The following is a 21,504-nucleotide window of genomic DNA, read 5'->3' as shown; positions in this document are numbered from 1 at the left end:
TCCCCAATGATGGGCAACACAGTATGTTTTGGATGGCGGGGCACTTGTTCAACGCATTCCATGGTCTCGTGGATCTACATACAGAGACATATGCCACCAGTACACTGATTATGTAACGAAGAAGTACGGAGATGCCATAGTCATGTTTGATGGTTATGAGTGTACCAACACAAAGGACATGACACACCAGAGACGGTTTAAAGGGAATGCTGGCACTACTGTGACATTTACAGCTGACATGCATCTCACAATGAAGAAGGAACAGTTTCTTGCCAATAGGCAGAATAAACAGCGATTCATTTTTATGTTGAGTGAAGAGCTTCAGAAGAAGAACTGTGAGACACACCATGCTTCAGGGGATGCTGATCTCCTGATTGTACTGAAGGCCGTGCAGTCTGCTACTGTCACCAACACTGTGTTAGTTGGTGATGACACAGACCTCCTCGTCCTCCTATGCTATCATACAAGCTTAGAATACCATGACCTCTTCTTTTGTCCCGAGCCAAAGAACACGAAGAAGCCTCGCATCTGGAACATCAAAGCTACAAAGAAAATGATTGGTACAGACATATGCAAGCACATACTGTTTCTACATGCAGTTCTTGGGTGCGACACGACATCTCGTCTTCATAAGATTGGAAAGGGAGCTTCCCTCAAAAAGTTCAAAGCAAACAACACATTCCGTGAACAGGCCAAGGTTTTTGATACATATCCAGCTTCCGTATGTGATGTAGCAGATGCAGGAGAAAAAAAAACATTGGTGATAATCTACAACGGAAAGTCAACTGACACCCTGGACACCCTCCGGTATCAGCGGTACTGGGACAAGGTGGCTTGGAGCTCCTCTCACATGCAACCACAGACGTTCCCACCAACATCAGAAGCAGCAAAGTATCACAGCCTGTGCGTGTATCTGCAAGTCCAAGAATGGAAGGGATGTGCAGATGAACTTCTTCCGACAGACTGGGGTTGGCAGAAGTGTGACGAGGGTTTTGTGCCCCTTCAGACATCAATAGCTCCAGCTCCTGAAAAGATGTTATGTGTCATTAGGTGCAACTGCCAGGCTGAATGCAGCACCATGAGATGCACATGCAAGAAGCACAACATTGAGTGCACTCCAGCTTGTGGAAACTGCAGGGGATTGTCGAGTTCTAACTTTAATACGCTTGATTTTTCTCAACATGTATAGTAAGCTTATAATGGATGTAGTTTCTGAGTTTCATGCGAATTTTCATTTTCATTTCGAAACCTTCGTCAGGCAGATGTGATTGCCCCGAGTGGAATTGTGAATTTTGTCATGTTTCAATGATTTACATAATTATATTGTATTTCCATAGACTTGACTTCATCTTGTGTCTTCAACGTTTCTTTTTTTTTGTCCAGGAGCCAAAATCAGTATCAGGTAAATTTTTTTTTTTCGGGACAAAAAATTGACATTTTTGGGCAAAAAAGCTATGATTTTTTATTTTACCCTCAATACATTTCACTTTTTTATAATTATTCTTGTATATCAATATAATGACCATAACTAGAAACAATTATAATGCAGAAAAACATATCTACATATTAAAATATCAATCTTTACAATTTTCTCATTTTCCCCGAAGCCGGGTGGTGGCCATATTGGATTTCCATGATTTCAGGACTTTCCCCCTGGAGGATTCCTTAGGACTTTTTTTTCTGTCACTGAGGACATATCCAGGAATCAAAATCTGTTGAGTTTGCTTTTGTTGCAATTTGTGGGAGGTCATCCGACATTTTGACTGTACTATTTGACTGCTCTTCAGGCTGTGGAGAGTGCATGTTCCAACTCACCTGTCCTAAATGATGATCTTGATTCAGAAATGAACATGGATCAGTAGATATGTATACTACTGCATAGGACTTCATAGAATTTAGTATAGCTGTATATAATGTAGTATAAATATAGATAATGTTGTATAGAACTTTATAGATTTAGTTGGCATAGTTGTTGGCAATACAGCTGGATTTAAAAATGTAAGTACTTGGTTGTCAAAACATGTAAACTTTATTTTTCCAGCATTTCGTTTTTGTCGGTTTTTTGTAGGTTATTAGGGAGATGTATCAAGTTAAATGCTACTTTTTGTTTTCAGAAACACAATGCAAAACAACCTGTGGAGAGTGTTGTTGAACTGTTTCGTATAACTCACCAGTCCTAAATGATATCGATTCTTAAATGGACACTTATCAGTAGATATGTGTACAACTGCATAGAATGACTTCATAGAATGTAGTATAAATACACTAACCATACCTATTGGCAATATGGCTATATTGCAAAGTATAAATATGATTACATTTTATTAGCTCGCCTGTTCGAAGAACAGAGAGCTATAGCGATACCCCCGGCGTGAGCGTCAGCATCAGCGTCAGCGTGAAAATGTTAAAGTTTTTGGTGCAAGTTATTTAGAAGCTTGCCATTCATTTAATATGTGTACTAGAATGCTGATATTTGGCATGGAGGTTCCTTTGGGGTATATTATTGATGTTGTGAAGTTGAAATTAAAAAATAATATAAAATGTTTTAAATTTTTGACCTGTTTTGAACTTAACTTTTTTGTAGCACATCAACATTAAAGTTTTTGGTGTAAGTTATTTTTAGAAGCTTGCCATTCATTTAATATGTGTACTAGAATGCTGATATTTGGCATGGAGGTTCCTTTGGGGTATATTATTGATGTTGTGAAGTTGAAATTAAAACATAATATAAAATGTTTTAAATTTTTGACCTGTTTTGAACTTAACTTTTTTGTAGCACATGAACATTAAAGTTTTTGGTGCAAGTTATTTTTAGAAGCTTGCCATTCATTTAATATGTGTACTAGGATGCTGATATTTGGCATGGAAGTTCCTTTGGGGTGTACTATTGGTGTAGTGAAGTTGAAATTAACAAATGATTTTAATTTTTTTTTTAATTTCAACCTAAGATGGTGTCAAAGCCACCCAATGCTCGCCTGTTTATACTAGACGCTTGCCATTCATTTAATATGTGTACTAGTTTACTGATTACAATATACAAATACATATATTGCTTTAAAATTATTTGGATCAGACTTCACTGCAATGCTTTCTAAAAAATATTATTAGACTAGTCTTTTAAAAACGATAAATGTATAAATAGACAAGCATTGGGTGGCTTTGACACCGACTCTCGGGTTTACAAAGAAATGGTTCTCACACAAGACTCCCCAATGGTCGACAGTGTATGCATTTGGGGGTAGGGATAATCTTAATGCACAAAAAATGGTATAGCACTGCAAGTAATTGTCATATTCTTTCCAAATTTGTTTTAAAATGTTCATTAGACATAACTTACTCTGATAAAGTTTGTTATACATCAATACCATTGCATGTTATAATGTTTGAAGAAAAGCATCAAAATCACAGCTAAAATAATGCTACTTTTTAAAGGCATTTGCCTGGCAAAATGCTAATTTTTATATAAAAACACTGTAGTCTTGGTGATTATTTGTTATGGAACTAATCAAAACAGGACTGTCCTTGATTGTAATGCATTAATTGACAGTGGTTTTATTCAAATACATTGTATATGGCATATATTGTAAATGAGTAGATATTTTTAAAGTATCACAACATCATTGTTGAAAAACGTAATTTTGTCATATTTCCCATCAGTTGACTGTGGTAGACTTTTAGTATGTTGAACTAGAGACATTACAAAAATGCATTGTGAAAGAATATATTCTATTGCAATTATTTTGACCTTTGTCCAATTTTGGGGATAATTTTACTGGCCCATCTTCCAACTCCATGTACCCTCACCCCCAACTCTCTGTCCTCCCTTCCCCATTTCTTCCTGTTCTTAAATACGTCACACAAAGATACACAGGGAATTTTGGTGCATGAGAAGGCCATTCGGCCTATCATGCCTGCATTGTTCCTGTCCCCATTTGTTAAGAACAATGTTAAAAGTAAATAAAGATGGAATGTTAAATTCACAATCACTTCCCCCTTTCTTTTCTTATCCTCACTCTAATTCACGTATCGGTGTTTATGTGTTTGTTTGTAGCACTACTCCTCCTACAGTTGTGGGCTGATTATGTCCAGACTTGCTTTGTCGGATCAGCATGACTCCAATAAATGTATCGGGATGTTTTAACCTTTGCTAGTGGTCTTGAGGGAGGGGGGAGGGGGAGGGGGAGAGCAAATTCTCTATGTAAATGTGTATTGTGTAGCCCCACCTCCAGGTGGCGGAGGGTATTACAAGTCTCCACCATTTACAGTCCTGTATTGCTGTCCTCACATTTTCCAGTACAGTGAGGTGTTTTGAATTATAAGCAGTAGATATGTTTTTGCTTCATGCATCTAACTTCATGGGGTTTTTTTTGTCTACACAGAGCTGTCAGATGCCTATACACCGCTCAAATAAAGGTATGTGTCAGAAGAACGTGATTGGTGCTTGGAACAAGATCGCCCGTAGAGTGGATACTCTGCTCGTAAGAATAATAATAATAACAAGTGAAACATAAAACATGACGAAGGCACTCCTACCATAAGCTTGACATTCTTATTTCGCTTTATTACTTAAAATCACCCCCAACACACCATGAAGTCCTCCTGCTGATGCTAACACCATCTTTGAGACTCATAGGAACATGGAGTGTGAAATAAAACCACCACAACCAAACAAAAGTGATTATTTTTGTGCTTAAAAAAATAGAGATTAACCAGTTGTGAAGGCTGACTCAATGGCAGTGAATAACTGCCATGGTTTGAGGGCTTGTGAATAGACTAGGCCTTGGGTCGTTGTGCTAATACACCTTCACCGCTCCGTTTCCTTCACGTCTCCACTTCCAAAATTCTCATGTGCTCTTTGAGATCTGCTGAGAATCTCATCAAATCCCACGTTAGGAATTTGGAAGGGTAATAATTCCATTTGGAAAGGATGGAGTCCTGTGAGATGGTCTTACAGCCCAACTATCAACCACATAAAACCACATTTTCAATGGATGCATTGCCAGATGCAGACCTGCAGAGGTAGACAAAGTGTTGCTCATGCCCGGAGTAAATCGTAACTTGTCTTGAAAAGTTGTCAAGTTTTAAAGAGGAGATGATGCACGTCCTCCTATACAAGCTTTCATTAAAAAGGTTCCTGCTCTTTAAATATTTTATAAATGTCCTTCAGAAAACCCATGTCTACAACGAAATGGATGTCCTGTATGACTTTCTCTTTCCAATGTTCCATTCACAACTCTTGGAGCTTTATTTATTTCATTTTACTGCTGGCTGTCATCTTTCAGCCAATGCGTCACGTCAGTGTCAACATTGTTCTGGATTCCATGAGGCTCCTCTTTCTTCACCATCTCCTCATCCTCCGAGTACTCATCATGTCTCCCACTTTCAACATCCAAAATGTTCTTGGGGGTTTCTTTTGATATCAAATCCTTAATTTCATCATCAATGTATCCTCCTGGGTCATCTTCACCTCTTCCAAAATCTTCTGTTCTTAAGCCAGTGTCCATCTTCTTCTCGTTATTATTATCCTCCTCCTCCTCCTCCACCAAGATTTGGACTCTTCTTTGATTGCTTCTTGTTATGCTTTCTTTACTTTTGGTCTCAGGTTCTTGATAATGTGAGAAAGACATCTCATTCACTGCATCGTTGGGTTGTGCTGCCCCTTTAAGGCCCATTTTGTGCTTCATGAGATTGAACTGGTCACGTGCGAAGTAGTAGAAGTCGTATTCCCATCTCATCCTCTCATGTAACACCTGCAGTGCTGGTAGAGATGGTGATGCCTTCTTTACCGTGACCGTGTCATTGCCAAGCATGAGGTAAGCTGAAGACAAGAAAATCAAGCTTTCAGCATCTTTATTGACAATAACGTTTTTGCCAACACAAAACATCACTGTGCTTGTCGAGGTTCGTTAAAAAAGGTGGAAAGGTACCTGGATCATTGTATATGGAAGCTGCATTTTTGAAGTAGTGCGGCAGCAAGCGTTGTAATAGCAGCAGAGTGTCCTCGAGTTCCTCCAGGATACCAACAAGAAGGTAATTCCGCATCACGTTTTCCTTGGCTTGGGTCAATGCCCAAATTCCAGGCTCTCTGCAGGGTGAGTGGAAAGGTAGGTAGGTATGAGGGTTGAAAATGGATAAACAACTTTCTTTTGCTGGGACATTTATTTTTGGGGAGAAAGGAATCAGCCATCGTGATCCGTCAGCGATCCATGGTCAGACAAGTACTCGAAGAAGAGGATGATTATTGTGTTGAGTATTGAAGCAAAAGCTATGAAGTAATTGGATTGTACCTCGAACTGTGATGAATAAAGAACAAGTTAGAGGGAGCCAAATGGGGATATGGAGGTTGAGGGGAGGGCTGGGGTTGGAGTTTGGGTTGACGTGGAGTGGGATGGGGCGTGGATGGATGGGGATGAGTCTTACAGCAGCATCTCACCTGCACCTGGGATCCTGTCCACAGAAGTATGGAATGATGTAGAAAATCTTTGGGTTGTTGCACTCCGGGAAGCTTTGCAAAATGCACTTGTCTATGCTCTGCGGGTCAGAGGGAGTATTTGCAGCACACCCTGACTTGACTGTGTCTCACAAAATCATACCCTGACAAATAGTTCTCATGAGATAGGTTGAGATTCTTTCACTGAATTATTCAGATTTCAATCAGATCTCAAAATAAATAAGCGATTTTTATTTTTATTTTACAATTTTTTGAAAGGGTACAGCTGGTAAGAACTTTTTCCAATCTATCTCAAAGCAAACAAGAAAAAGAGCAATCAGAGATTGCAGACCTTCATCAGGACATGTTTTGTGTGGTGTTTGTGTAGTTTTGTGCAGTGTATTTTGTGTGGTGTTTGTGTACTGGTGTGTTATGTAATTAACAAGCAAAAAGCAAAGATGAAGTCATCAGGAGTAACCTGGATAGGATTCAGGTATCAGCTGGTACTCCTCTACCCTTAAACCCATCCAGGCAAAGCCAAGTGAACCTTATTCAAAAAAAAGAAGAAAAGAACCCATATCAAAAACATTAAATAATTCTGGCTGCCAGACCGTGTATTCGATCAGGTTGACATTTAAAACATGTATTCCACATCAACACCAGATCATAATGGTGAAGTTTCATGTTGAGTGGTGAAGCGGTTCAAGAAGAAGAGTTTAAAAAAGATTTTCTCTCAATGCAATATGGCTGCCCGACCAAGTGACATCAATTATTCATGAATATCCTAGTATCCCCAAGGCTTGTGGAAGATTTGTGGAAAATTTCCCATCAATCTGTCCAGCTGTTCTGGAGAAGATTTCAAAAATAGGTTTTGGAGTAAATCCAATATGTCTGCCAAACCATGTGACCTATAATGTCATATATGGGAAAGTTTTGTTCCTCATGGATAGGCGGTGATGCCTGTAAAGTTTCGCCTCAATCTGTTCAGCCATTTCAGAGAAGAAGATTTTTGAAGGTTTTTATTTTTAAAACAATATGGCTGCCGAATCTCGTGATCAATGACGTCATCCATTTTTTTTCGGTGGACCAATTTATCCCGAGGTGACCCTCAAAATTTTTCATATTGATCAGATTCCATTCCATTCCGTTGGGTCCATACTCTGTGCAGAGCGTTGGTGCTGCCTGAGCAGTCTCCTTGGCTGTTGCGCACAATCCTGGACGGGTCGTCACTCCGACACAGGATACCAGCAAGCTGACACTCATGTTGCTGACCTCAGAAAGATGACAGGCAGTCAAACCCACCTGGTATTACAGTTTTTCTCAATTGTTTACACACTGGAACTGGTGCTATGAACTCAATGAGGAAGACTTTGAGTTCATGTGCAAAAAGAAAGATAATTTCTTCAAAACTATAAGCACATTTTGCTTTTTTCACACAAATTTCAGTCTCATTTAACCGTTTACCAAAACACTTCACACAATTCTCCTCATTTGGCACAATCTTCAGAAAGGTAATCTCTTGTGTTCACATGGAAAACACTGCCATTCAAAATACTAAACTTCAATTATCAAATTAACACACTCAGTACTCACAGGTCCTCTCAGTCCTCTTAGAGAGGTATATATAGAGAGTGAGAGGTATAGAGAGAGAGAGAGAGAGAGAGAGAGAGAGAGAGAGAGAGAGAGAGAGAGAGAGAGAGAGAGAGAGAGAGAGAGAGAGAGAGAGAGAGAGAGAGAGAGAGAGAGAGAGAGAGAGAGAGAGAGAGAGAGAGAGAGAGAGAGAGAGAGAGAGAGAGAGAGAGAGAGAGAGGATGCCGAGGAGGACGAGGAAGAGGACGAGGAAGAGCATGGAGGGCAAATATCAAGCAAGAGCAAGGAGGCAAGGAGGGACGAGATCAGGTCGATTTTGGTTGACCATGTGTTTGACCCTGAGGGAGGCCATGTAGAGAGTTCAGCGGAAGTTAGGGAAAAGCTGGCAAGATGGCCAAGAGCTGGAGGCACACACATTCACCTCTAAAGCTGTCTTGCCTGGGTTTGAATCCCAACCCAGCTTTAAATATTTTTCCCAATGTAAATTTCACAGGCAGGGTGATCCATCAATGTGTGTGCCTTTCCTTGGATGGACGTTAAACTGGGCGTTCCGTCTGCCAGCATTACTTGGTGGTGCCCTTTGCAAAGAGTGGTTGACATATTGCTGCCACCGTAAACTAATTACAAATTCCTGTCATCACCAGCAGGGGGCACTGCATCAGCGGCACAACTGCACCCTCAGCCAAAGATGCTACCCCGCATCCTTGTGCTCCATATGAAAGAAGACCCAAAGGAAGGTTCTGCATTGTGAAATGCTCTTTCTTGTTTTCCATGTTTAAAAGGTTGCCCTTTCCTCCCTGATTGCTTATCGGTGTGATCGTCCCACTATCAGTTGGTCTGGGAAAGTGCTGTTCGTTTTCTGACTACTATGTATTCCGATTCCTAATTTACAGTCTTGTCTTCTGTTCCTCCTCAATCTCACTTTTTGTATCCCTCTGTACTCTCTCTCCAATCTTGCCCTTTTCAAGGATTGTTAAACAGGAGTCTCAATAGCCGCTGATTCTGATTCCCCCCACGTCCCAAGGTGATGTATGACTAGCAGGAACAAGGATTCCCATTTTCTAATGACGGCATTTCATATCCTTTCCATCAATGTCAAGCATCCTCCTGGTTATCTTTTGCAGCTGTTTAAATTCATCAACCTTTCAATGTCCCCTGATTTGAATTGCTTGTCAATTATTTGAACCAAAAAATCCATCAAGTGAAATACTCTTTCATCCATGTTCTGGGTTCTCAACCAGAGTGCCGAACTTCAACTGCGTTGACGAGGATTGCCTGATATTAACTCATCATTGATGTTGGAGAATGAAATCCTTCGTGTTTTGAAGCCTGGCATTTGGGAAGAGAAGCATTCTTGTATCCTCAAGTGGACTTTTGTATGCTAAACATTGCACAAACGTTTCCTTTGTTTATGGTTTGGAGCCAACCGAGAGAGAAACGGCAGATTAAGACAAGCTTACATAAGAACTACACATCCCACCCCATCTTCAAAAAAAATGAGATACCCTAATTGCTTTACATTTTCACACAATATCTTTTCTTCCTGTAGAAATACTGTGTTGCATCGAAAAGCTTTTATAAATGGAGAAAATAGACTTTATGCATGGCAAAGTATCTGAAAATACCATCCAAAGCCAATGATCTTTTCGACACCCATTAAACCACTCCGCATCCCTCCCAAAATGGTGCTTACATATCCATATGGTCCACACCTTGCGTTCTCCCTTACCGCTTGTCGTTACCTGCATCCCTCGTTTGTCCATCTCCGTCTACTTTCTACCTCCGCCCTGTTGCTGGTGTTTCCCCTTTCTCCTGCTGTTCCATTTGTTGTGTTGTATCCTGGTCGGTTCTGTGTCATCGCTCTTCCACGAGCCTACACCATGTATATTTAAAATAAATAAAGAAATAATTTGAACAACTATGTCAACATGGCCGTCTCAAGTTGTTTGCAAGCACAAGCTCTCCTCTGATGTTTTGGTAACAGTGGCCTTCACATGCGACTACGCTGGATGCTTGCGCGAGATCTTTTTGCCCTCCCAAGGTCACATACTGTATCATCCACAACCAGATCCATAACGCCAAATTTCTTAATTTTTTAAAATGCTGTGGTCCTCTGTTTTTTGTGCAGGTACACGTCAGGTCTCAACTCTGAAAATGTCTTCCCAGGATGTCCCACCGCGAGATAGACCCTACCCTCCGAGGGTGAGCATATCAAGTTAGGGTGCACGTACTTTATATTACCGGATGATAATAACACTGGCTGACGTGTAGGAGCATAATCTTTGTTTTCGGACAAAATCTGTAGATGTGTTTTACGTGCATTGAGTCCCCCCCCAACACACTTCGTGTCCTACACTCAATTAACACAACAGATAACGTACAGTTGATGTGTATGTATACCAAACGTTTTTTTAAATTTAAATTAAATTCCATATAATATTCTGGATACCAAGTCGAGGCTCGTGTAAGAGATAATACACAGAAACATATAACAAGGCAGGAAGCAAGAGGGAAGCACAAGATAGTGGGGAACAAAGACAAGGGCATATCTGTGGAAGGGAGAGGGATGGGGGTGGGGTACATGGGATAAACAAGATGGTACTACAACAGGAAGGAAGGAAAACAGGGAATTTTAAGGAGGTGGGTTTGGGGTGATTTCAACCACTAAGGGCAGCTGAGCATCACTGGAAATGTTGGATTAAATCGTGTAAACAGTGGGGCATCTGTATGATCGCTTGGGAACCTCGTGTTTATCCTGCCCCTTCGCATCCAAACCGACCGAACCAGACAGGCTGACAACACCAAGCTGGATAAAGGGGCTTCTGCCTACGCATCAAAGTGTGATTGCTCCAAGGATGTACATCTTTTAAACCAAAATGGATAACTAAACATATGATACAAGATGGCAGACATGCTAGGCACGTGTTTATTGATTAAATATGCAAAATGGTGCAACATTAGACTCGTGACTCCTTCCCGAAACCCCCTAAAATATGGATGTAAGAAGTAGATTGCCCTGAAAAGGCCTTCTTCTTGATTTCCCCGAAACCCAACCTGGCCATAAAGTGTGTAAAATATGAGGATGTTTGAGTTGAGCATGTGTGAAAGATACTGCAAGAAGAGTGCCAACAATGAATGAATGAATGAAAAAAATGCACGACGTGTAAAGTGGTGGTAACACTGTGTAAAGTTATTTTGGGGATGGTTCTGTGTTGTGGATTGGTCTAAGTCTTCGCCAATCACAGTATTCCCGACATTCAAATTATTTTGCTGCTTTTATTGGCGTTGCAATTGATTGGGAAGTGCTTTGTATGTGGCATCCAAGTTGATGGTGTTTTCACAGGAATAACAAGCCTCGATAACCGAAAGGTGTTGCCATAGGGAAGGGTTGGCACCGTCTCGAAGCCTCCCCTGCCAGGGTTTCACCACCCTTGCTCGTTGTCCCTCTCCCCTCCAACGCATTTCTAGTGTTGACCACCATGGAGCAGAGGCGGCAGACTGAAGCTCCAGACCACTGGAATGGATGGCCAAGACACATGAGGACCATAGACCATCCCGATATTGGCTCACTTGAGGTCCTCTATGTCGAACGCCGATCCAGCGCCCAGGTCCAGTCCACCGGATCTGTCTCACTGGCATGGTGGGCAAGACCATCTGCTCAAAGGAGTGTGCGGCATGGTCCTCACATGAAATCCTCATGGTCCTCACTGACCATTAAACACATGGTCGCTGGGCCAGTGGCGCAAAACTCACAAAGACCCAGTGGTTGACCACGTATGGCTCGTCCCAATCAGGTCAGGAGTCTGAGGTTGCCGACGGAATGACCGTCACTGACCCCAACAGACTCCCTTGAGAGGGCCATCCCGCTTGCAGTGTTGCAAGCACTGTGGAGATTGTTATGGGAGAGGGGAGTAGGACCCTTGTCGACGGGCACCCCCTTCTGAGACCAAATTATAGTACCGCAGGTCTTAATGGAAGGACCAATCCCCACGAGCCCAGCCCTACCATGGGCCAGTCACTGCATGCAGTCACTGCATGCACTGGCCCATGGGAGGCAGGCCACTGGTCAAGACACCACTTGACTCATGCTACGGTGATTCAGTATGCAGTTCACCGTTGATGACTCTATGCCAAGGATGGGGATCTGATTGTGTTCTTGAGGGTCACAACAATGGAACCAATTTTCTCAACACACTCAGTGGGGCATTTCCTAAGGATGAATTTCCTCCTCTCCATGGATACTAACCTGTATGGAATGTCTGTGCCCTTTTAAACGCTGAGCACCAAGCAAGGAAGCAGAGTTCGGGGTTAATGAGGAGTTAACTATGGTTCCTAGAGAGGCACAAAGTGTTTAGTCTTGGTGTCCATGGTGCCTCGCTTTTAGAAGAAAAAGCCCAAAACATGTCAGTGGGCTTGGCCTGGATTCAAACCTGGGACCTCTCACACCTAAAGCAAGAATCATACCCCTAGACTGCTGAGCAATATTTGTAAAAAAAAATTTTGAACATAAATGTTCACTTTTTAAAATTCACCTACATTTGTAATCTGTGGCAGAACTATTACAATGACCGTTACCATTCGATTATGTACTCTAGCGAAGAAAGAAGAGTTCATTTTCACTTATGAGTGCTGTTTCATTGGAAAATAATACTTTGCTTTCATTATGATGCAGAATTGCAAGTGCTACAAAAATGTTAAGAGTATGAGTTGGCGATACGGGGAACCGTCAGAGATCTCTGATCACAGCCCTCTAGTTATTCATCAGTTATCTCTTCATGAGTGTTCGGTAAGTGTTTGCAACCCCATTTAACAATGGTCAGCATTGGATGTTTGGACAGCCCCCCTGTCATCCTCACCCTCACGTTTGTCTCATTTCCATCTGTGTTTAACTCTCATCTCACTTACATTGTCCTTTCACACCATGCAACTCCACATTAACATGGTACATCCACATGAGCTACTGCAAAACCTCGCACATGCTCTGGCGGAATGGTGCTTTCACATATTATGCTAACCTCACGCTGCGAGAGTGCATGCACACTCTTGGGATAGGGGAGAGACCTCTCCGTGGAGTAGAGGGACTGGCTATAAAAGGTGATGCACATGCACATGCGGGGAAAATGCAGAGAGACACCATGGTGAATGAACGCATGGGAGACACGGTGAGCACATGAACGAGAGACCCATGGAGACGTCACAGTGGAGAGATACCCTGTAAGCCAAGATGCACCAAGCTGGTGGAGAAGAGTCTACATGACCAAAAGGCATCTGAATGGAAGCCTGCTGCAAAGTGCCATTGGTGTCTTTGCCCAGCCTGTGACACCAGCCCACGTCACACCTCCCGCCACCACCACAGGGAAGACCAGAAACCCCTACACCACACACCACTGTCAACTCTCCTGTTCATTGTGTGTCGCTGCTCGACTCTGTCTCGTAAGATTAGACCATCGAGGTTAAGCACACCATTTGGGTTTCTCTGTCATTTTAATTCCAGTTTGCTCCTTGTGCCCAATCCCCATTATTTATTAAACCTGTTGCTTTTATTTTATTTTATTTTATTTTAAAGTTTTTTAGTGAGTGAGTTTTTAAAAGCAAGCAAGTTGCTATTGTCCTCCAGCAAAATAAAATTCCCGTCTGAGCCAGGTACGCTCACAAAAAACGGCAGGTGGATAAATGAATTAATCCTCACCACAACGCACCATGAGGCAGTCACATTTGCGGAATGACTCCTCTTGTCTTTGGAGTTCAACTCCTCAGGTCTCGAGTCACCCGTTAGGGAGACCAAGTCTGTATATATATATATATATATATATATATATATATATATATATATATATATATATATATATATATATATATATATATATATATATATATATATATATATATATATATATATATATATATATATATATATATATACGTTTACACCCAACACATAAAGCAACACTGGAGTTTAGATATCTTTGTCGTGATGCTGTTTAGATGGATTACCTATCCCCTCATATCACCGACAGGATGCAGAGCTGTATTCCCTGGACAGATCAGCTATGACACACTGATTTACATGATCTTTCTCTTGCTTTCCCTAATTCTAATCATTCACTTGGAATGCACAAAGAGCCATCAACGATTTCTTTTCGACTGGTTCAGAGCAGGGATACTGATACGCATTCACGATTTCCTCCACGTATTACGAAGTATTCACCGCATTTCACCACACACAACAGCCTGGTGTTGGCTTAGTGGTTAGGGTGGTGGCTTGGGATCCTAGGGTCCTGAGTTCAAACCCCGTTGGCCACTGAATTAAAATACACCAGGAGGTTGACTCAGCCTGTCATCCTTCCGAAGATGGCAAAATGAGCACCAGTGTACTGGTAAGGGGGACACTGCATCAGCGGCATAGCCGCTTCCCAACCAATGATGCAACCAGCAGCCACAGCCTGCACTCGATAGAGAGAGACCACACACACAACACATTACACCATCTCCCTCTCTTCTTATCCCCTCCCCTTTTCACGTTAGGTACAAGTAAGACCACAGGCTTGCATTGGGTGAGCGATAAGTCGCCAACGAGCCCCGCATTCTTTATCTTTCTATCACCCTTACTTATCTAACTTCCTGAAGCGAATGAGGCACCTGTGTCTGTACATTTCGTGATATGTGATTATCTAACGGGGCTTACGTGTATAAGGGAAAGTCTTTCTTTTGTGACACTGCATTGCTTGTAAATACATGCTTTTGTTTAACATAGACTTTCTTTCCAACCTGTTCAATTGTCTCTTTCTCCACTGGTTCGACACTCGTGTGCAAATAGTGGATGGGAGTTTTGCACTTCTGATTCGATATGGTCACACGAGCGAACACACTACTTATGGTTCTGCTCGGCCATATTTAATTGACAAGTTTGGGTGGGGCGTCGAGAGCATGGTTCCCTATCTGGGGGGATTAGCTTGCTAGGAAGGTAATGCGGGAAGTAGACCTCGATGACCCTACATAAATTAATAATTTCAGATCGCGTCCATGGTTACTTATGCATAAGTCACATTTGCCACGGCGGCCATGGGGTCTCCAAAATCTACGGCCACAAGCAATTATACGGCGGCCGCAGTATTTCCACGGTCACACAATGTAGCAGTCATATATGTTTTTATTTTTCGGGGAGCCGCACGGGGTATTTAGAAATTGTGGAGACCGAAAACGTGGGGTTGCCGTACGGTGTTTGATTTGATGTCGCACGGTGACCTTAAGGGGCCCTGCGGCAGCCATAGAATTTTCAAGGCAGATGCAAGGTAGCCTCAAGTTGCCCACAAAGGTGACCGCAGGGGGGCCCTAAGGCGAACGTGCGAACAGACGGACGGTAACAAGTGGGTTCATTTTTTTATTTGTATTTTTACCAGTTTTTTTTTTTTTCGGCTTGTCGAATTGCTATGGCGAACGTAGAAATGAAAAAAGTTATAACTCCGCGTTATAATTCCACGGCGATCCCTATGGCCTGAAGAAGATAGCCAAACGGAGTAGGGCCACCCTGAGGCCACCGCAGAAACTCTGCAGCCGCCGCACGTTTCTGTCAATTCAGAGGGCGTATGGCCGCCGTATCCTCGTTGTAGAGCAAATGTGACTTAGGCCTTAGCAACCCATCATGCTGCAGAGTTATCTGCATCTCGTCAGCTTCAGGTTCAAAGGACAGGAAGCTATTCCAAGAAGCCACTCGTTACCAAGCCAGCAAACCCGTAACAATATTATATATATATATATATATATATATATATATATATATATATATATATATATATATATATATATATATACATATATATATATATATATATATATATATATATATATATATATATATATATATATATATATATATATATATATGTATATAGTGTTATGGCTGTGGAAATTCGCAGAACACCATAAAGGTTCCTTAGATCAGTTATCCCGGTAAGTGAGTGTGCAGATAGGTTTCGCCACCATTGTTTAGTGGGTTTTCTTCGTGTTCACCAGGCTGTGACCCTTTGAGGTAGGTTTTTCTCTTTCTATCGTTATTTTGAACCGACCATATCACGACCACCATTACAGCAACCAACTTCACCCCCCAAACAACCACAACGCCAAAAATAACCACCACCAACCACGTCACAACGCCAACCACGCTACAATCGCCACAACAAGTACGCCACCATCTAACCATCTCCGCCGCTACGCCAGCTATCGAACACCATCCTCCACAAACCACGCTACAACCCTTTCCGCGTCGAAAGCAGTCCGAGAGCGCCAAGTAAAGGGACCAAGGAAGGAACTGCGATGACGCGCGGATTTTCCCGCCTTTTTTTTCTCTCTGCGTTTGGTTTGAGTGTAAGGGCGAGGCAGCTCGCTCGCGATTGGTGGATACGAGGAATGAGGCGCTCGGAGCTGAGGAACGCCCCTTTTCGAGAAGCTTCTTGAAGGGAGGTGGAGCCGAAAACGCGGAGGAGCAAAGCGCTGAGCCCCAGTGGATATAAGGCGGACAGCACGCGAGCTTGGTGTCTTTGTCTTGGTCTTGGTCTTCGGGGTGGCCTGTGTCTGTCTTTTTGGGGGTCTTGTGGTTCATCGCCTTCTTGTCCTGTGGTTCATAGCCTTCTGGAGGTCGAGGCCTTCTTGTGGTGGACATCTTCGTGGTGGTTCAGTCTTTTGGTGGCTTCGTGGAACGACGTGGTTTTGAGCTGGAGCTTTGTCTTCGTTGTGGTGCTGATAACGCCGAGTCGAGAGGGTTGTGTGCGGAGGACCAGCTCTGCCGTGCAGTCGGGAGGAGAGTGCCAGAGAGAGCTCAGCGACCATCGAGGCACTTCGAGGGTGCAGGTAACCTGCTACGGTCTCGCGGGACCCGTTCGGTCTCCCAGGTCCAGTGTCATAAAGACCCAAGTGGTGCAGCCTGACCCCCTTGTCTGTGAGGGGGTGTTTTCTTGTGTTTCTTTTGGGTTTTTGAATGAATGTTGTCGTGGCGCCGTCTGTCAAGTAAAACTGCCTAAGTGACTGTACATTTATTAATTATAGTCGGTCGTAGTGCTTTCCCTTGCTTTTGTTTGCCTGCTTTTGTTTCTATTTGCCTGTATACATGCTTACCTCTTGTTCCTATTTGCCTGCTTACGTGTTGTATAATAAATGTGCTGGTCTAAAGGTACCCCGTTCGTCGCGTCCTCCTTTTACCCCATTGAAATGCCATCTTCATCGCAGAATAAATAGCTGGGTTTTAAACACCCGTTAAATAGAATCGGATCCGGCGAGGTCGGCGATAATACCCGCTCGGTAATCATTGCAGAACGTATATTGAGGTACTCAGGTATATCGAGTTCGGCGAGTGACCCTATCTTGCGCGGGTAGACAATTGGCATGGCCGTGTTGAGGTTGAAGACCCACCCCTGACAGGGTTCCGGCGTTAGCTCCGGAAAGTCACGACTGAATTGTCCGTCCGGTGGGCGACGCGGTTGCTATTAGTGGAAAGCGGCCGATCGCACGCTGGCGGGCGCGAATTCGTAACACTGGTCTCAGAAGTGGGACAAAGGCCGAGTAGCAGCCGTAGCTGCATTGGGAACCGTGCCGGGTTTGCACAGCAGCGCGTGCAGGGTCCGTGCTGTGGTACGCATGAGGCCGCGACGTGCACGCCTGCGGGAGTGAAGCCCGGTCCGGAAACGCCAGCGGTGGATTTGCCGATCCCGCGGATGGACAAAAGGTAGGCTGGACAACGGATTTGGACCGGACGGGTTCTCCACGCGAGCATGTTTGTGAAGCTTCGACGAGAAGAACACATGTGTTCGAGTGGGGAGCCCCTCGAAACGCGAGGCTTGTTTTTTGAATGCGCAGGGTGACGTCATGGCTGCACGTATGGTTAGAATCTGGCAGGAAGGAGAATCCCTGCCGGATGGTACCATCCAAGGAGGGACGAGGTGCACGAACAGCTGCCATGACGTCACAGGAGTAAAAGAGTGCAGGTTGCGAGTTGCCGTGCTGGTGCACGCAATAAAACAGGAAAAAAAAAAAAGCAAGCCTCGTTTCGGGTGAACAGGATTCCCTGGGCAAGGGGTGGAAGACCCCCTTAGCCTGGGCACAGGACACCACTTGTTAGGGGGAAGGGTTAGCTTAGCTAGACCAGCTTCATTGGGCAGGGGTAAGTCCTCATGGGGCCCGTGGAATGGATTAGCTAGAAGGATTTTAGTTCAGATTTAGGTTGGGAAATGGCAAATGATTTTTGACGACAGTGACAGACTGTGAGTGTGTAGAGGGGACGTAGCTTAGCTACGTAGTGTTAAAAGGAACGTGCTATAGTGTAAGGAATGACGAGGGAGCACGAGTTAGTTGAGGGATTCAGCAAGAAGAATGGCAGTGATCTGCGATGTGTGAGAAGTGAGTGGAAATGAAACTTGATGAGTGAGTGAGGCCAGCGGGTCTGTGTGTATGGAGGGAATGTGGTATGCATGGCGCGATGAGTGATTGGGGGGAGGAGTGACTCCCACCCAAGGAACCCTGGGGTCAGAATAATGTGAGTTAGGGAGTTAGTTAAATTGACAAAATGGAGGTCGTTTTGCTGTTGGTGGGAGTGTAGACTCGAAACCCATTTGGAGGGGTGCAGGAGCCCTGTTGACGGGCTGGGAGCGTGGCTGCGAATGGTGAGTATCGCTTAGTGGGTACCCCGTGCACGGGGCTAGTCGGCCACGGTAGGCCAAGGGTCCATGGGGGGCTGGGATAGAGTAGTGGGCACGGGTGGCCCGCATGATGCGGGGCCCGTGGCGCCAAATGCCACGGGGGCAGTGCACTGGGCACGGGCGACCCTCGGAAAGGGACCCGGGGCACCAACACGCCATGTGGGCATCGAGGGGGAGTCCCCAGAGAGGGCACTCCCCAGTGTTTAGGGAGCTGGTAGGCTCGGAAACAGTGTAGTGCCTGGGGGTGCCATCGTTGGAGAATCGGCAGAGGGTAGTTCCTGCCAAGGGAGCCACGCGTCCCAGCCATGGGACCGTGTGAGGGCATGGGAGGAAAATTTGAGGGCATGGCCCGAAATTTGAGAGGACACCAACACAGGCGACGGGAATCTTGGTTTTTAGAACCGATAGTTTAAGCGAGAGGCGCTTTTGGAAAGCCCCGGGGAGTTAACAGGTAAATGGTTAGGGTAGATTAGGAAGTGTACCCCTCCGCACCATCCATTCCTTCGCTCTCATTGTGGGCCACTGGACCCACCTTGGGTTAAAGATTGCTGAAATCTGAGGAGGCCATTCTGAGGCTTGAATTGGGCCTCGACACAGGATGCTAGCTCTCCTTTATTCCCCTCCAGAAAGGGAAAGTAGGGGTTGGGAGTAGGCTAGGACAGGATAGGTTACCCGAACTGAGACAATAAAGGGGGTTAGGAGACGGATTATAGTGAGGGAAGTAAAAACAAAAATAAAACAAAAAAATAAGATTGGGCTAAATTGGTTTTTGCAAATTAAGGGAGTGGGTATGGACAGAGACAAGCAAAGGCGACAGGTTGGGAGGGAGACAGTAGGGTAGGTTCGAGCCCGCCTTTCGAGTGGCCAGCACCACCGCACTCCCTCCACCAACCTCCTTGAACAAGGCAAGAGGCCAGCCAACTTCATCTGCCGGCTGTTTTGCTGCAAGGCCTGTGCCGGTCGTTCATCTGCCGGCTGTTTTACTACAAGGCCTGTGCCAGTCAGCTTCACCTGCCGGCCCGTTTTGCTATAACAGCTTTGTTTTGCCATGCCTTGCCTGCCTGCCTCTGCCATGACCCCATGCCTGCTGCCCTGTTTTGCATTTGCCCCCCCCCCCCGTTCATTACCATATGCGCCAGGATCATTGCGCAAGCTGCAGGGACTGCTCTGTTGGCAGCCGCAACACGGGACTGCACTGGCGGCCCGTGCACCGCTTTTGTTCACTGCGTTCATTTCAGAAGGGGGAGGCCTTGGACTACGTGTGAGCAGCCGGCCACATTCCCTGTCGCCTGCAGTGGTTGTGACTTTTGTTCTTTCTCACAGAGTCCATAGATCCTGGGCCATGGTTTAGTGCAAAATTTATAAGTTAAGGATAAGTTGTAAATTGGAAATGAGTTGCACCCCCTGCATGTTTGTCGTAGCGCCGGCAATGTAGTTAAGTCGTCTGTATGAGTGGGTTTGTGTAGTTAGTTACTCAGCCTGTAGGTTATTTATTTTTGGGGGACACGAATGCACTGAATGTCACACTCAGGGATCCGAAGGAAAAGCGTACTAGGGGAAAACTTACACATGATGGAACATGAAAATTTGACGACTCGGGACGAGTCTGTAAAAAGGGGAGGGGTAGTGTTACGGCTGTGGAAATTCGCAAAACACCATAAAGGTTCCTTGGATCAGTTATCCCGGTAAGTGAGTGTTCAGATAGGTTTCCCCACCATTGTTTAGAGGGCTTTCTTCGTGTTCACCGGGCTGTGACCCTTTGAGGGAGGTTTTTCTTTTTCTATCGTTATTTTGAACCGACCATATCACGACCACCATTACAGCAACCAACTTCGCCCCCTAAACAACCACAACGCCAACAACAACCACCACCAACCACGCCACAGCGCCAACCACACTACAATCGCCACAACAAGTACGCCACCATCTAACCATCTCCGCCGCTACGCCAGCTATCGAACACCATCCTCCACAAACCACGCTACAACCCTTTCCGTGTCGAAAGCAGTCCGAGAGCGCCAAGTAAAGGGACCAAGGAAGGAACTGCGATGAAGCGTGGATTTTTCCGCCTTTTTTTTCTTCTCTGCATTTGGTTTGAGTGGAAGGGCGAGGCAGCTCGCTCGCGATTGGTGGATACGAGGAATGAGGCGCTCGGAGCTGAGGAACGCCCCTTTTCGAGAAGCTTCTCGAAGGGAGGCGGAGCCGAAAACGGGGAGGGGCGAAGCGCTGAGCCCCAGGGGATATAAGGCGGACAGCACGCGAGCTTGGTGTCTTTGTCTTGTCTTTGTCTTGCTTTGGTCTTGGTCTTCGGGGTGGCCTGTGTCTGTCTTTTTGGGGGTCTTGTGGTTCATCGCCTTCTGGTCCTGTGGTTCATAGCCTTCTGGAAGTCGAGGCCTTCTTGTTGTGGACGTCTTCGTGGTGGTTCAGTCTTTTGGTGGCTTCGTGGAACTACGTGGTTTCGAGCTGGAGCTTTGTCTTCGTCGTGGTGCTGATAACGCCAAGTCGAGAGGGTTGTGTGCGGAGGACCAGCTCTGCCGTGCAGTCGGGAGGAGAGTGCCAGAGAGAGCTTGTCGACCATCGAGGCACCTCGAGGGTGCAGGTAACCTGCTACGGTCTCGCGGGACCCGTTCGGTCTCCCAGATCCCATGTCATAAAGACCCAAGTGGTCCAGCCTGACCCCCTTGTCTGTGCGGGGGTCTTTTCTTGTGTTTCTTTTGGGTTTTTGAATGAATGTTGTCGTGGCGCTGTCTGTCAAGTAAAACTGCCTAAGTGACTGTACATTTATTAATTATAGTC

General features: G+C 44.7%; 1 protein-coding gene across 1 annotated transcript in view; it reads right to left on the bottom strand.

Moving 5' to 3' along the window:
- Positions 1-4,540: 4,540 nt before the first annotated feature.
- UST (uronyl 2-sulfotransferase) overlaps positions 4,541-21,504 on the bottom strand; it is a 113,019-nt gene continuing 96,055 nt past the window's right edge. Inside the window, exons 8-10 of the mRNA XM_085859653.1 lie at positions 6,434-6,531; positions 5,928-6,085; positions 4,541-5,818 (exon numbers count right to left, since the gene is read on the bottom strand). Coding sequence (XP_085715779.1) covers positions 5,259-5,818; positions 5,928-6,085; positions 6,434-6,531 — 816 coding nt within the window. The 3' untranslated portion in view covers positions 4,541-5,258. The remainder of the gene's footprint in view (positions 5,819-5,927; positions 6,086-6,433; positions 6,532-21,504) is intronic.

The sequence above is a fragment of the Eptatretus burgeri genome, chromosome 16 (genome assembly GCF_056783735.1).
Source record: "Eptatretus burgeri isolate ZD-2024b chromosome 16, Ebu_testis_v1, whole genome shotgun sequence".
Lineage (NCBI taxonomy): Eukaryota > Metazoa > Chordata > Myxini > Myxiniformes > Myxinidae > Eptatretus > Eptatretus burgeri.
The sequence above is the reverse complement of the archived record's forward strand: the minus strand, read 5'-3'. Positions and strand labels throughout refer to the sequence as shown.